Consider the following 17,555-nt stretch of genomic DNA (forward strand, 5'->3'; position numbering starts at 1 on the left):
TGTTTATTTGGGGCCAAACATTAAATAATACGGTATCGTAAAAATATCTATGGTGTGCTAAGGTAGAAGGAGAGACCAGAGCCAGGCAGGAGGAGCAGTGACTTCAAGTATAATAAATATGTGATTGGAAAAAAAAAAAAAAAAAGATCAGGTCATGTTAAATGCCAGACTAAAAAGTAGGGAATTTTTATAGGTAATTAGGAGCCTGAAGCTTTATTTCTGAAAAATAAAGTGATACAATGTTGTATTGTACAAAGCACATTTTGATTGTCATCAAATGAAAATGTGAAAAAAAAAAACTAGAATAGTAAAGAGAATGACAAAGAAGGTGAAATATTTAGGATGTTGGGAAGACAGAGTCATAAGTATTTTGAAATTACTGTGAATGAAACAATATGTTCAGATTTGTATCACCTTTCAAAAAACCCTAAAAGAAAGTTTATTTTTATAAAAGACTGTGATAGGTAACATGCTCATCTATAAAGATGCTGCCCACTGTATTGGTTATAAACAAAGATTCTGGAGCAAGAAGTCTTTGCATAAAAAGCAGTCTGCCAGTCCCTATGAGATTGTAGGTACTTAACCAACCCTTCACCGTGATTCCGTTTCCTTACATAAAAATGTGTGCATACACCTTATATATAAATGTAACTTAATATATAAAGAATATGATACTTCAGTGACATTCTTTTTTCTCCTTTAAACTGTGTTACAATAGTGACTGCCTACCTGATAAAATGGGTTAGTGAAATCTTGCTATACGATTAAATGAATTAATAGATGTGAAGCTCTTAAAATAACTCTTCTCATATATTAAAAATTAAAAAATAAAATAAAAGCTATGACCTATTTCTGTTGAATGCCTTGAATCTCTCCCCTTTTAAATGATTTAAACTATACCTGACAGTTACTACTGCTCCGTCTCCTGAGCCCTATATTTAATATAGACATTAACTTAATTTAAAAACCCATATTTTGGAGATGCAATTTAATTTGTCTTTGTATGGACTATAAGGTTACATATAACTATACTGTTAAAAAAAAACCCCTCATAGACACAGAAATTCATATGGAGATTACCAGAGAGAAAGAGGGGTGGGAGAGATAGGAGAGAGGAAAGGGGGAATAAATGGAAATAGAAGGAGATTTGACTTCGGGTGGTGAACACGCAGTACAATATATAGATGATGTATTATAAAATTGTACATCCAAAACCTACATAATTTTAATAATCAGTGTAACCCTAATAAATTCAATTAAAAAGAAACAGAGAAAAAACATTGATATTCAAGATATTTAAAAATAGAGAGAACAGACTTGGCTGGGTGGCAGGAGCATCATCTCCTATACCAAAAGGTTGTGGGTTCAATCCTCGGTCAGAGCACATACCTAGGTTTCAGGTTCAATCCCCAGTTGGGGCATTCAGGAGGCAACCAATGGATGGTTCTCTCTCAAACTGATGTTTCTCTCTCTCTCTCTCTTTCTTCCCTCTCCCCACACCTTCTCTCTCTCTAAGATCAATAAACCTATCTTCAGGTAAGAATTAAAAAAATAAATAAAAATACAGAGAACAAAAAATCATCTCAGATCCCACCACTCTGATATTTAATGTGATGTTTATGCTCCTATCTATTCTTTTTCTTATGTGAATTTTGCCTGATTCTAAATATTAGTATATACAAAATTTCATTCTGTATTCTTCACTCAAATTTTTAATGGAACAATTTAAAATTCTTGTAACACACTGTTGATATTTAAGTTCAATCAAGGTGATGCACTTAAATTCGGACATTTATTTCCAATATTTCAAATTATATAAATTGTTGGGGGAAAGTTATGTAAAAGGTTGTTTTCTTTTACAGAACTATCTTTTCAGGTAAATTAAAGTTGAGAATACTGGCTTAAAGGATATTGAACTATTTGTGGCCCATAAGGTCTATGTTTATTCACTCGTTTTCCTGAAAATTCTTTACTTCACAAACTCGTTATATTATTAATAAAAGGATAAAAGCAAGTATTCATTGATTACTTGCGATGTCCCAGATACTATTCTTAGGGTTTTAATATACATTATTTAATTCAATTCTGACAAGAACCCTATCAGGGATATACTATTTTTATTAGCCCCAGTTTATACTTAAGGAAATTAAAGCTTAGAGAGATTGCCCTAGTTTATACAACTGGTATATCGTGGAACCATAATTTTAAAACTCTGTGACTCCAACACCAGAGCTATTAATTCTGTAGTGCATCCTACATTTCTGTATATATTTGATTATAAATACTATACATTATAAAGCTTCACTTGTTATAATGGACAGCGATGGCACAAACCACATAATACTTTTCTGTGAAAAATACACATAGTTTTCAAAAATCCAATCAAGCAGAAATTTAAATATTAATGCTATCAAATTGAATAAATATTTTAATTTATTGAACTATATATGTTACATGTCCATAAATTATATATTATTAAAATAATGACAGACCGATTAATTTAATAGAAAATGTTAAGGAATAACTATGAGGAAAATTTCTTATAATAAAAATGAGGAATGTATGATTATTTGAATGCCCTTTTAATGAAATCATAAAATAAATCTAAATCTTTGTTTTAATTCAGAAATTTAAAATTAAGCAATACAAATAATAGAAGCAGATCACATTTCTATGTTCTAATATATGCAAATATAAAATGCATTACATCTTTAGTTTTTTTACAGTTAGAATGACTATGTATTTTATCATCCAAATCAGAAACACGTCTAAAAGCAAACAGAAGCAATGTTGATGAGTAAATTTATCCCAGGAAAATTAGGCATATGGTCACCCTACTTTGAATAAAGGTTCATCAATTCTTCCGTAACTAAAATCCATTAGTTGAAGTACAGGACAAATTTTAGGAAGCAGTGTGGTGTGATGCGGAAATAATAAACAGGATCCTGGGTTCTCAACCAATTTTGTTCTTTATTAGTATCTCTGAGTTTCAGTTTCTTCATATTCAAAAGAGAAAAAAACCAATACTTTTCACCGGTCAATGATGTGCCATGGATTAAACGAGAAAATGAATGTAATTGTTCAGTGTAAACTGCAAATTAATTGTATAGATCCTAGTTATACTACTAAGCTCCACACTTTGACAAAAATTCTATTTTTTAAAGGAAATGAAATTGTACAAAACTTCCAAAAATTTCCAAGTATAACTTTATTAGTTTTCTGGAAATATTTATATATGTAAAACACAGGGGTAGGTTATAGTTGTGATTATGCAAAAGTTTATTCTTACATTATCATGTGTTAATTAATGTGTTATTTTCCATACAAATAACTGTAAACCTACTTTTGCCCACTCCTCTTTAATCTGCTCTCAATTGTTTGAATAACTGCACCTTTTACCTAAGAAAATATACTGGATAGTTTCATAAAAGTGACAATGTCTATGGTAATTCTTAAAAACGTTTTTTTTTTTTTTTACAACAAAAACACATTAACTACCTGGAATTATATATTTTTAAATGACTATAAGAAGATGTCTCCATAAAAGCACTATATTAAGGAGTCAGACAGAAATTCGGCATATATTAGTCTTGAGAAATATTTGGTTTTCAAATTTGAGGGGTTTTTTTCCCCCTCAAAATGACACAAAAAATTTACATCAACTGATCAAAATTCTAATCGGTTTTAATAGTTGTTCATATTTCAAATTATATTCTAAGAACATCACAACAGGTTGTCACTCTAGAAAGCGTCCAGATAAATTTGCCTTCAAGTGGCTAACCACCCTCATTTGGCTAGGGACTCACTAGCTTCCTCTCCCAAACACTTTAGTTTTCCTCAATATGGGACTAGAATTTGTTTTCAAACTCTTAACAGGATCACTGAAGGGAAACAGGAGAAATACTACAAAGGCGAGCCTGGATTCATTCCAGGGGCAAGTACTCTCACAGTGATGCCAAGAAATTATGCCAAGGAGGGAAGTGATTTTACAAATGAATATAGTGTCTTAGTTAAGTATAAGTTATTTAATTCTTTTGTCATATCACCAAGGTTAAAAAGTAAGAAAGTTATATGGTAAATAATTTACTTGACTTATTAAGTGCAGACATACTCTTTCAGCTCAATGACAAGGAGGCATCTCCTTTAATCACATTTTCTTTAATGAACTCTTACTATTAATATCTAATTCCACCTATTCTAACACATAATTAATGTAGATGACAGTGAAGTAATTTTATTTTACTTTTAAGTACCTTAGTGTATTTTGCAGGTGACAATAATTTTGGTATTCAAATGAGGTCCCAATTCTTGAAACCAAAATAAATGAATGTGAACAATTATAATAGTAACACATTTAATGAGATGATTTTGTTCATTTGGAAAAATTTTCCTCACAGTAAATGTAAGTTTACCACAGTTAAAGATTGCTTTTCTTACTAAATTCTACACTTGGAAGTACAGGGCTCGAGAAGTTCGTTTGTTTTTCTTAACAAGTAAACGATGAGTTAAATTACATAAAATGAAACAAAAAAATACTATGATTTTTTAAAAATCTTTAAACAATAAAAGATCAGGACCTTTAATGTTATTTCGTAGTCTTTCCTTAAAATTTATTTTGCTCTTTTATATGTATTCCTGCTTTGTTTCCCATTTTTAATTGCACTAAAGTTTTACATTCCATTTTCACATCAATCAAAATCTTCATATTAGTCACACTGACTGCTGATTGCTTTTATAGCTAAAAAGTACTAGTATGTTCTTAAAATTTTCTTACAATAGTTACTGTTGAATAACTATTTTCATTTCAAGTAACTGTTGTTAGCTTTTAGTCAATGAGAACATTGCCTTTCATTAAACTGATGAGTTAACTAAGAATATTTCTATACTTACCCAGTGCAATAGCATTCTGCCTAATAGTGATAAATCTTCAGATTTTGATTTCCACATACATGGAACCTGAAGGATTTTTTACCCTGTAAGAAATACTGCCAGTGATAGAGAGGGGAAGAGGACAATGGGTAGACAGGTTTGACTCCTTCAGGGAGTGTAAAAGAAGGCTGCTAAACTGTCCTATGGGACCTGAACCTGTAATATCTCCATTTATTTTGCACACAGTTCACATCACAATGTCAGCTATGGAGAGATGATAATCAGCTGCTGAGCCATAAGTATTTTATATGCCAGTGACCATCCACATGCAGTGTTTAACTTTTCAACCAGGACAGAAAAATATATTTGCTAAGTTACTTCATCTAAATAGTCCATCTAGTAGAAATATAATGTGAGCTACATATGAAAATTCAAAATTTCTAGAAGCCACACTGAAAGAGTTAAAAGCAACAGCTGAAATTAATTTTAATGTTATATTTTACTGAACCCAATTTAGCTTTAAAAATTACTAATGACTTATTTAAAAAAAATTTTTTTTGTACTAAGCCTTTGAGATCCAGAGTTTAATTTATACTTGCAGCACATCTTGATTTTGAATAGCCACTTTGCAGAACTTAAAGAGCTATTGGCTACTGTATTGAACAACACAGATCTAAATATTTTTTATTATTATTTCTTTAAGTATTCTACTAGAAAGAGAATTTTGGGGAATTAATTATGATTTATAAACCAAATTACTATTAGCAAGACATTTAAGTTCAGAAACAGGAACAGAATAATATTTGTTAGGGTTCTCCTTGCTTTGTGATGGAATGTAGAGCAATACTGTTGTTCTAAAAGCCCAGGCTCTGGAATCAGAATGCTCTGAGTTTGAATCTAAGCTAAAATGAGCATTATTTACTAAAGTAATGGCAAGCAACCCATTTATCCTTGACAGTCCCAATTTTCATTCTGTAAAATGGAGATGATAATGATAGCTACCTCATTAAATGAACTAGTAATGTGAAGCACATGGATGACTATCTGCATACACTGTTATCCCTTAAATTTAATTGTAATAATTATTGTTAGTTACAGTTCCCTCTAAATTATCTAATATATGCAAATATTAAAATTGTGCTTCTGGCTAGGAGTAAAAGAATATATAAAAGTTATTTTTTGAAATGTATTATGTTTTATAAGTTACAAGTTAAGAGAGATGTAAGTGATATAATCTTAAAAATTTCAAGATAGGTGTATGTGACACAGTTTTAAATTTAGAAAAAATATACTGGTCAGTTTTTATGACCAATGTCATGTAATACAAGACCGAGTTTTACAAAACATAAAATTTACTAATTCATACACTATTATTGTTGCAAAACAGAAAACTTCCAGCCGATGTATTACGATAACTAAAACTTTACTTTGGCCCACTTCCACAAAAATATGGTTTACTATCATATAATTTATCAGGAAAACACTCATTTTATTATTTAGTCCAGAAAAGAAATAATGGCTTTGGCAGAAGTAACCTCAGAGATGTATTAAGCGAAATGTGATGATTTTGTATCAAAATTTTAGTATTTATAAAAAATGTCTCTGAAAGTTTGCAAATGTACTTGTACTTGCCCTGTCAGTAGAATTCTTATTAGCAACCCCCTTACTCTATGTTTTGTGCTACTCCCAAGTCCAGGTGATACAGGTTTCAAAACAGAAGGAATCAAATATCATTAAATCCTGATAAATGTCACTTCACTCTCCTCTCTTAAATCTCATAGCTCAAATACGCAACTAAGTCAAGCAGAAGGCAAATTAAATTTTAGTAACAAATACCATTATTGCCAGTATTTATTACATAGCCTTAGTGCAGCTATCCCAGCGGGGAATCATTGACCTTAAGTTTAATAGAGAGCTTGCTTAAGATCTACTGAATCAGGCTGCTGGTACAGAGAAGACTCACACATTCAAATAATTATTACTACTTAAAGACTTTGATATTGAAATAGACAAAATGCAAAGTAGAATTGAATAGCACATATTACTTACGTTCACAAGTGTCCCCTTTTTGCTGGTAGCCTGCTTTGCAGATACATTTTCCAATGGGCACTAACCATTCTCCTTCTGCACTGCAGTGCATCCTGGGGGAGTTTTCCGCCTCTTCCTCTGCACTGCTGACACATGTCCCTCGAACCTCAACTAAAGAGGAAAATTCTGAACCAGTCACTGTATCTGGAAAGATAGCTAAGTTCTCAATAATCGACCAGCACTTCTTGTAGTACACTTTGACAGAAACCAAAGCTATGCAAGCCCCTACATCCTGAAAGGCAAGATAGAATCCCTTTTTGGACAAAGGTCCAATCTCTCTCACCTCAGTGTTAAGCTTCATTTTTCTTTCACCAAGGTCACCTTGAGTAAAACTTTCATCTGCAGCAATGGTGTCTATTTTTACATAGAGGTTTTCTCTTATATTCCTGCCAGTGTCGTAGTCTGTTTCATAATAGTACAAATTAAAGGTTTCCTTGCAAGTTCCCAGTACTCCAGGAAGACTGTTACAATCCCTCAGGGTGAATTTCAATTCTACAAAAATCCTTTGTGCATTGCCTTTTGAAATCCAGTTAGTCCGCAGCCAGTTGTTTTGGTTGGGCTCCATGACCTGGCATACCTGGTATGTTCGTATCGGGGTGTAGTTCTCATCCAAACCACTAATTTCTTCCCACTGTAAAATTAAATAAAGGCCATCAGTCATTCAGGAAAAAATAACATTTTGATTTCAAGAGTACATGAAGAATCTTTTATAGCACAAATGTATATCTTGGAAAGATGTGGATTCCTACCCTGACAAACACTGTAACCTGAGAACAGAGCATTCTCACTTCAGCTTCATCCTTGTGGTGGAACATCATTTAGTTGCTTGCATTGTTTGTGCGTACAATAAATATTTCATTTTGTTTAATATCTATTTGCTAGTATATTATATTAGCGTTGCTTTTTACATGTTTGCTTACATCTGTAGTCTCCATTGAGATTGTAATATTTATGGACTCAAGTGCACAACACAATTACTTATCTTATAGTTTAATGCATATACATATGGATACATGGCAGAATTTTTTATAACTCAGTTGACATTTTAAGTGTAAACGTCATATTTAAACTTAGAAAGTACCTAAAAACATAGGGAAGAAAATGCCAAGAGTACTCTGTAATGTAAAAGCATTCCGCTATATGTTGATATTCATAATGCAAACTCTTTTACAACCTTTTCAAAATGAGACAGAGGAGAGTAACATTTTACAGAGCTATTTATTTATTGCAATGTTATCAATAATATTGTATATAAATCCACATACCTATAAAAAAGTATTTGTAGAAAAGTGTGTTTCATCTTTTTAAATAAATTGCTTTCAATAGAAAATCAAATATATATGGCAAATCAGCATCCTGAATCATATTTCAGTAATAAGCTTTCTGACAGGAAAAATATCAGATGTTTCAAAATGCCCATTCTTATACTCATACAATGCATGCTATAGCAAACTCTTATTATATATATTCACAAAAAAGGAAAATAATAAGTTTAGTAGTATGGGCAACATTTTAAAGATTATTAAATCATGTACAAATTACCTATATTGCTATTAGCAATTAAAGTCATTTCACCTAAAATAGGCCAAAAAGCCTAAAATAAATTGTTTAGATTCTTTCTTACCATTGTTACAAAATTACCCGCTTTATATTTACGCTGCCTTCTTCGTGAAATCGTCATTTACTTTTATTCATTTCCCCAGTACGAAATGCCAAATATAAAAATCTATTAGTATTAAAGTCCAAAGTCCCATAGCATTTAACATTTAAACTGTTGTTTCAAGAAAAGTAGATGGGTAAATAAACTAATAATCATGTGCTAATGATTTCTATCTGCAAAACTTGACCAAGACTCAGTTTATTTAAATGTCTATAAAGTATTAATATCTATTTTAAAACTGATTCATAGCAAACTAACAAAACTGACCAATTACCAATATATTATAATTCAGAAATTTCTTGTGTGATGTTATAAAATTACTACATTTTATTATACATATCATCAAAGGTCCTCAACTACAGCAAAGAACCCCTTATTATGTGCAGTTTTTACTCAACACAACTTGAGTTTGTGACTAGTTAATTGTATGCATATCTTCCCTTTGTTTCCATTAGCTGCTTAAAATCCATTTGAATGGCACTTAACCAAATTTCTCAATTTAACCAGGAGATTTTAGTCTCTTAATTAGATTGAAATTAGAAAATAAGTAAAGCTGGTAATGGCATCTCCAAAAAAAATCAAAAGCTCCAAAGATAAATGTGCTCTTTTTAATAATTTTCCAGTTTGAGGAAACCAAGTCTAATTATTATAAAGGACTATATCTCAAGAATTCCTTTTTCTAACTTTAAAAACAATTGCATTACTTTGTCCTATCTATAAAAAAATCAATTTTATTAAACTATGAATCCCAGTTAGTTTTAACTTTTATTTAAAAATTTAATCCGGAGGGGAAAATATCAAGTCAACTATGTATGATAACAAATAGTGAGACTACATAAATGTATCTAACACAAGGCTTGTTTTATTAGCTCACTTTCTGAGAGATTGCAATGATTTCTACAAATGACACCATTAGGGAAAAACTGTTAATTCAGATGCTGTGCTTTTACAGTTTGCTTATAAAAATATTTTCTGGAAACTTGTGTCTTAATAACAATTTATTTCCAGTTACATATTTAATAACATTAGTTAATCCATTTCATATATGGAAAATATCAATCTTCATTTTCTAATATTATCTGTTGATTCCTTCAGAAATGTAGGGTTAAGTGTAATTCAGATACTTTGGACTGACAGAACGCCCATTCGAGTCCAAGGTAACACAGTCATAATTTATCATTTCGTGGATTACGTGGATGAAATGCTACAATCATATATCAGTTTACTTCTCCTTAGAGATAAAATCCACCCTTTATCTCTATTTGTTTTAATTGATGGGTGGTAGAAAGTAGGCTACATATGTCATTGGCAAGAAAGGTGTTTCATTTTTTATTGTAAATGTCTTCATATAAGTACATTATTTTACTCATGGAGAACTTCTACTTACAAGAAAAGTATTGCATGCCTACCTCAAACTCTGTGTACTTGGTATACTTACTTTAAAACATTTGTTACTTTTCGTAACTTATTCTGACCAACACAATAAACTACAATATGATTTTAAGCAATCTCTCAAATATTAACTGAATGAAAAATCTAAATATTTTAAACAGATTTTCATCACTCACATTTTGCATTCTTAAAGTGACTTCCACTTCATGACATGGATTTTATGATATTCTTATACTTACCAATCCCTTTTGGATTTTCATTCTTCTCTTTGCAAAATTTGTTACACTTTTTATATCCTCACACTTCATGCACTTTGATGCAGATTTCTTACTGTGCTAAAAGTTAACTCAAGTAACAATGGGGTATATTTTCCTTTCTCAGAGCCCTCTTCCTTAATAGGGAATGAAGCATGTACCTTCTTTCACAATTAAAAAAAATCCGAGGACAAAGACATTGAACTAAATTTAAGTAATAGATCTTCTCTGATATATGAAACATACGGTAAAAGACTGGGGTGGGAGGGTTACTTATAATTTCATAAATTTTTATTTGACTGCTTTCATTCATACTTATTATAACATACTTATTTTTACTGTAATATGTGTGTCCTCTGCCATCATTTCTGATTAATAACAGCATATAGCACATGATATAAATTTGGAGAATCCAAATACTATTTGATAGCAAACTGTATGCTAAACTATCAAGCAAATTATATTTTTAGCTACCTTTTTAAAGTATATTTTGAATGATGCCAAAACTGTTTTTAAGAGGAAAAACAGATTACATATGTTTTAAAGAACTGTACACAACCTACCTGGTTATTATACTACAGAAGTATAAAGCACCTAGAGAGGTTTAAGGGAGTTTGTGAAAGGACTGTTCCCTGTAATTAGTTAGCATTTATAGCCTGGAACCTCAGGTATGATTCTACTCACAATAAGAGCTCATAATATTATGGTTATAGAGGTTTTAAAATCCATGTCTCCAAGCACTAAGTATACCTCCTTCTCTACTTAGTGAATTCAAGGTCTCATGACAAACACAACAAAAAAACTGAGTAAAATATTTGGAATTATAATAAAACGTAAATACAAAGAATATGAATAACTCCACCGTGGAGAGAGGAAAAATTATTGGTGACTTACTTTAAAATAAAAAGTGTGATTTTTAAAAAAGCACTTACCCCATTTGGTGGATAGGAAATCCATTCCAATTCCGTTTGTTGTGCTTTAGAATCCAGCAGTAGTACTGAAAAATAAAAAAGTTTTATTTCCAAACATTACATGAAAATTTTAAACACACTTGCAAAAGTTATTAAAGTAAATCTAATTTTATATATTCTATGACAAGATAAATAACTACTTACATAAATAAGAGGTGAAATGAATACCTACCCAATACAAGTATTTTACTACACTTTGAGAGAAAATATATTAAAATACCATCTTATATTTGGTATTTTCAATTAAAATAATAAATTTAAAAACTCAAAGTAACATGAAAGTGGGGGTAAAAATTGCTGTGAGGCATTTTTTATGTAGTAATTTTATATTATAAAGACTTTGTAAACCACTGAACCCTGCAAATTGTCAAAGAAGATAATGAAAACATAATAAAGTATAATTCTTTATTACTCTTAAGATAGTCATTAATTTATAACATTTTGTCATAAATATTTCCCAGCATCTTTCAAGAACTGGAATTTATTTTTCAAAACTTCTCACACACAGTGTCTCCTCTGAATCCAAATTGGATATGATTAAAAATTATATTAAGCATTGTGATCCTGAGAAAAATAAACTATTATTTGCAAGGAATACTTCTGAGTTAGTCAACCATCTGTTTTCAATCTTTCTGCTTTCTTAATTTCCAAAGGTTGCAAAGCATTAACCAATTTTCAAAATGGTATAAATATAAATTGTGACTTGACTACGTTTCTGACCTGCCTTTTTAAACCGGTTGTATTCCACTTTTATGTATCAAAAATCACAATACAATTAATGTAAACCTATAAATGTAATTAATAAATGCTCCTGATAGTATTTATAGAACATATTTAAATAGTATATAACACACTTCCAACTTGATACATTTTATTGCTTTTTAAGACAACTACCCCCCCCCCCCCCCGCCAAAGAATTCAGTTTTCTCAAACTGGTTTGTTAACTGAGTCTCTTTAAAATATTTTTGACTCTACAGCATGTTAAGAAGTTTATCAATTTGTCCAGAAATAATACTGCATGTATTTTCAAGTATGTAAATATGGTTAACACCAACCTCAGCAAAATGTTAAAACTCGAACTTTAATAAAAACACGTGCTTAGACGAACTTTTAAATAATCACTAAAGAAAAAAATGTATATTTTAAAGGAAATGAAAATTCGTTATGCTTAGAAAAAAAAGAGCACATTGATGTATTATAGTCATGCTAGTCAATGTATTCTGTGTAACTTAAAAAGGTAGATATAGATGCGCACTTTCTTAAAAAAAGGTTTTGCACTTAAGACTGTAGAGACCATGACAACACAAACCTTGGTGATAAACACTTGACTTCCAAATGAGGGGGGAAAACACACACACACACACGCACACGTACACGCACGCACGCAGTTTTAAAATACAAGTGGTATTTTACACTTGGGACATCAATAAATCATTGGGCTAGTGATTTTATGTGAAGTAATTTAATTTTTTAAAATTTCCTGATTTGAGAGACAGGAAGGGGGAGAGAAAGAGAGAAAGGGAAGGACGTGGGGGAGAGAGAGACAAACATCAATTTGGTCCACTTATTGATGTATTCATCGCTTGCTTCTTGTATGTGCCCTCAAAGGGATGGATCCCACAACCTTGGCGCACATGGGAGCGACGCTCTAACCCGCTGAACTACCCAGCCAGGGCCTCAAGTATTTTTTAAAGTTTATTTTGTTTTTGTCCTCAACAATAGAGGAAGCACAAGGAAACCATGTGGATGCCAGATACTCTTCTGCTATGATTTACTGTATTTTTATTATTTTTTGTCTCTTGTACTGGCAGGACAAGAGACAAGTTGATTTTAAACACAGGTGACCTTCTTGGGTCGTTTCTAAGAGTGAAATAAGCATTGGGGACGGTTTATTGCCATTCCGTTACCCCTCAGCACAGCCTGGGGTGGAAGCAAGGACCACGGTGGGGTGATGATGGCAAACAAGTTGAGAAATAAACAAATAAAAACAAAGCAGAAACCGCCCCCTGAATGTTTAATCTGAAGCAGCTCTAAAGAGATCAGTTTGTCTCGCTCCCTGCCGTCTGCTCTCTGGATACACCCCCAAGTGAGCGCTTTTACCTTCCTGCTCAGAGCACCCGGCGCCATCCTCCCTTCAAGACCGCGGTTGGGGAGCCGGGCGTCCGATCAGGCTCCGCAGAGCCCACGCCCTGCCACGCGGGGCCGGGCCGGGCCGGGTGACGGCTTAAGGCGCGAGGTGGGCGCGCTTTGGCAGGGCCGCGCGGGCAGCCGCGGGCAGCGGGGGCCGGGGCGGGGCCGCCGGCGGGGCGGGGCTGGGGCTGCCAGACGGGCGTGCCCGAAGCACCGAGCATCCATTAAGTCTCCGCCGGACCTGGGCACTCCAGGGAACCGGTGGCGCCCTCTCTCCAGTAGGAGACGGGAGGAGGAGAGACGCTTTCGGGAAGCGTCTCCTCTGAGGGGTCCGCGGCGGCAGCGGCAGCTTTTATCAGGAGGAAAAACAGCAGTTGCACTTTCGCCTGCAAGCAACAGACTGACTTACACACTGGCTCGCAGTAGCTGGAACTGGCCGCCCGGAGTTAAAGTGTAGGGGGAAAGTGGAGGAAGGTGGGAGAGGTCCCTCATCTTCCTTCAACCATCCCATCCAACCCCGAGGCTGGGCATTGCTCCAGGCATCCCAGCGCCCGCTAGTAATTGCCCCGGCCGGGCCAAAAAGCTAGCTCGCTCCCAGAATTTCAGCTCCAAAACGCCGCTGCCCGTTGGGAGAGTTGCCTCGGAAACTCCGGGGCATTCTCCGGGCGCATTCGCCACCCCGCCCACCTTTTAAATATCTCACTTCAGCGTTTACAGAATTCAGCCTCCTAGAATCGGAATCCTCTCCACGTATCCTGCACCCATAAGAAAAAGGCGAGCGAGCGAGCCAGCCTGGCTGCGAGAACCTCTCCCCCTAGTGATGCAGTTATTTATAGCTCAAACTCCCGCCTGGGTCGGCCAGAGCGCTAGCGCCAGGCTTCGCCGCCGCCGCCGCGACGCAAACTTTCCCCAACTACCGCTATTCCGGAGGAATCGAGACGGAGTTCCAGGATTGAATGTTCCTAATCGCATGCGAGTAGAAATGGAGGGTTTGCTGTGCTTGTGTGTGTTTCTAGTAGACGTCGGTTAGGCTGCAAACGCGTAACCGACAGTTCGGAGACACGGTTTTCTCGGAAAATGTCTCTGAATGCGTTCTGCGTCAACACTGGTTGCAGATGTGGAACTGGGGTCAGAAGGTCAGGGTGGCTCGCGAAGTACAACAAGGCATTGGGTTGGGGTGATTTGTGTGAACGGAGAGAGGTGTACTAAGAGAACTGGGGAGGGGGAACCCCGCACTAAATCACTAAGTTTTCAGGGATAAATGAAGCGAGGGCCGATGGTGTAGCTCCCGCCCCCCATTACCACCATGACCTAAATCTGGTATCAGATTCCTCCAACCTCCACAGTTCAGGAACAAGTAACGATAAGCATTTTGTTTTTAAATATCGGAAAATCAACCTTGGACTTACAAGCCTAGAAGACACGAGGTGGGGTGGGGAATAAACTGCCACAGTTCGGAGCAAGGCATTTCCATTGACAGGATTTCTTTTTCCCCAGCTCCAACTACAGGCACCGAAAGGTATTTTACCTTCTGTCAGTGGTTCAAAGGAGAAAAAAACAAAAAAACAAAAACAAACAAACAAAAAAACACCTTTTACCTAACAGCGTATCTGGCTGCCCAAATGAAACCTGTTCTCTTCATCCACAGCGAGCCCGGAAGGTCCAGGTCTTTCGCAGGGTTTGACCACTTGGACTGAACTGCCGGACTGGGGGCAGATGTTTAGGGACTTCCAACAGCCTGGGCGGCAGGCAGCACGTTATCAGGGTCACAGCCCCAGCCTGACCCCAGCCTCCTCGGCCTGGCCGAGCCCTCTGGGCTCCCCTTGCTCGGGGCTGTCTGCACTGCGCGCCGCGCGCGCTAAATGGAGGCGTCCCCGGCCGCTGGGCGCGCGTCCCTGGTCCGCTTCACCTTCGCGGCGTTATTGTTCCGCGCCGGCGGCGGAGCGCCAACCGCAGGCCCGCTCCTCCTCCTCCGACGCAGTGAGCACTTCATTAGTAACCCGAGCGTTCGGAGCTCACACAAGTCACTGCCCCTCGTGGAAGGCTCCTCACTTCAGCCGCTCGCTGGCGTGCTGGCCGGGACACTGGAGGCTGCACTCCCCAGTCTCCGACCAACTCCGGCCGCAGCTTAACCCTCGGGAAGCCAACACAGAGAGGAGGAAGGAGAGAGGTCTAGAAAGAGGAAGAGATCTGACTTGCCCGGGGTCCTGGAGACTAATCACGCCGGCCGTCCCTCGCCACCACACCCCACTCCACCGCCCTCTGTAGCTGCTCACGCCCTCCAGACTGCCCGCGCCAAAAATACTGCTCCCGTCGGGCCGACAGCCCGGGGCGCAGGGCTGCAGGCGGCTGGAAGTAGCCCCACTTGCCGCCCGCCCAGGGGCAGCCCGAGCGGCGAGGGGGCGGGGAGCCAGCGGAGAGGGTCGCCGTTCGCCGGAGGCGCGGCCGGCAGCCCTGCGGACGAGCCCGCTCCTGCAGGTAGACAGCTAAATAAATAAGTCAGAACAAACTTTGCTTTTCCTTCACCTTACCTTCCTTTGCAGCCTGCGCCTCCCCGGTGTGTGCAAAACGGAAGAGCCAGATGTAGCATAAAATAATCCATGAAGGGTGCCGAGTTTGAAAAACCATGGTGCATGAGCAGGTTTTATTTTAGGTCTCAGTTGAGTCGTAGCTTTTTAAATGCTGTTTGATCCGAAGTGGGTTCTTTTTTTATTGCTCTCAAATCGATTCCCCTTCTCGATCTCCGGGCGGCGGCTCCACGTTTAGCTTTTTAAAATTCCGCCCCCCCTCCAGTTCCTTCGCACCGTGTTCACTGCCTGCAAGTCTCCGACTGCAGACCCGCCGCTTGCTCCACACTCCAATAATATCAATTAGGGGGGGTGAGGGCGGGGCTCCGAGTGGAGAGCCTCCGCCACTCGGACTGAGTGGCAGGCGCAGCCGGCCTGCCAGGCAGCGATTCCCAGGGCCGAGGGGCGGGTCCCCAAGAAATGGCCGCCCCGGCCGCGGGGGCGGGATTCGGGGAGCGGGCCAATCGGCGGTGAGCGGAGTCAGGTTGCGGGTCCAGGATTCCCTCCAGGTTCTGGGTTCCCTGATCGCGCTGGATGCCCTTTAGAGGGAGGACGTGGATGGCAGCTGAGGTGCGTGTTGCCTTGGGCACTCTGGTTTTTAGCAAAGGCAAGCTTTCGTGGAGCAGAATCGAGCCGAGAATAACGCTCCCAATTTACAGCCCCCACTATATAGCTTTATTCCTATATGTCTGGTAGAAACCAGAGGCAATGCCAATGCTCAGCTGCGGAGCACAGAGCCGAGACAGTGAAATGAGCTGTGCCTTTAAGTAGAGTGCCTTTTACTTTTTTGTTGTTACAACCTCCACGGGTAGGACAACTGTTCCTTTCCTTTCTTGAATAGTTTCTACATCTCATTTTGTTAATCCAACAGCAATCAGCTCTAGGCTCCACCCCAGCACAGCCCCTATAAAAATAAGAGTAACCACATGTATTATGTTCAATCAATGTTTCCAAGAGTTTGCAACAAGCTCTGGCAAAAGAAACAGAGGAAAAAGGAGTGGAGAAAGGAAGTCTTTTGTTTTATGTGTCTTCCTTACCCCGCCCCATCTTTTCTCAATAGTTTGTTGGTTGAAGTAAAACACTGAGATAACCTTCAGAGGATTCCGTATCATTTTTTTTTAACATTTCTAATCATTTTCTTAGGTTTTTCCTTGGATTCCCCCAGTTCGATCGTTACCCATTTCACTGCATAAATTACACTTAACTTTAAGGAATGCTACTATGAATTAAGTTCATGAAGTAAACGTCTTTAGCAAATATCAACTACTTTCCTAGAAGTATTCAGTAATAATCTCTGAAAGGGAAACTGAGAATAAAAAGTGTAACCTACATCTCCAGTTGAATTCATCCAACTAAAATGTCGGGGACGACTGTGTAGAGGGAAATACGTTTCCGTTAGGCAGCTTTGGACTCTGCAATTCAAGAGGTGGGTAATATAATAAGAGGAAGACCTTTAAAACATTAATTGCCAAATCATCAATTTCAAAGGTCACATAGAGTAACTTTATCACATATTTAAGATGAGCTTCATTTTCTTCTTGTCCTGTATCCCTTCCTTTTAAAATAAAATGTCATTCATAATTTATCTTTATTTATGATAGGCACAAAGTTTTATCTCACCTAA

The 17,555-nt window shown here is 37.0% G+C and overlaps 1 protein-coding gene across 4 annotated transcripts in view; it reads right to left on the bottom strand.

The window, feature by feature from the left end:
* Window positions 1-16,225, bottom strand: part of EPHA7 (EPH receptor A7) — a 165,044-nt gene extending 148,819 nt beyond the window's left edge. For all 4 annotated transcript variants that reach the window (XM_054569728.1, XM_054569727.1, XM_054569725.1 and 1 more), the window contains exons 1-3: window positions 15,896-16,225; window positions 11,196-11,260; window positions 6,919-7,588 (exon numbers count right to left, since the gene is read on the bottom strand). In XM_054569728.1, the coding sequence (XP_054425703.1) occupies window positions 6,919-7,588; window positions 11,196-11,260; window positions 15,896-15,992 (832 nt within the window). In that variant the 5' untranslated portion in view covers window positions 15,993-16,225. The remainder of the gene's footprint in view (window positions 1-6,918; window positions 7,589-11,195; window positions 11,261-15,895) is intronic.
* Window positions 16,226-17,555: the final 1,330 nt, after the last annotated feature.

The sequence above is a fragment of the Pteronotus mesoamericanus genome, unplaced genomic scaffold (assembly GCF_021234165.1).
Source record: "Pteronotus mesoamericanus isolate MK-2021 breed Mesoamerican mustached bat unplaced genomic scaffold, CSHL_Meso_final contig_20, whole genome shotgun sequence".
In the NCBI taxonomy this organism is placed as follows: Eukaryota; Metazoa; Chordata; class Mammalia; order Chiroptera; family Mormoopidae; genus Pteronotus; species Pteronotus mesoamericanus.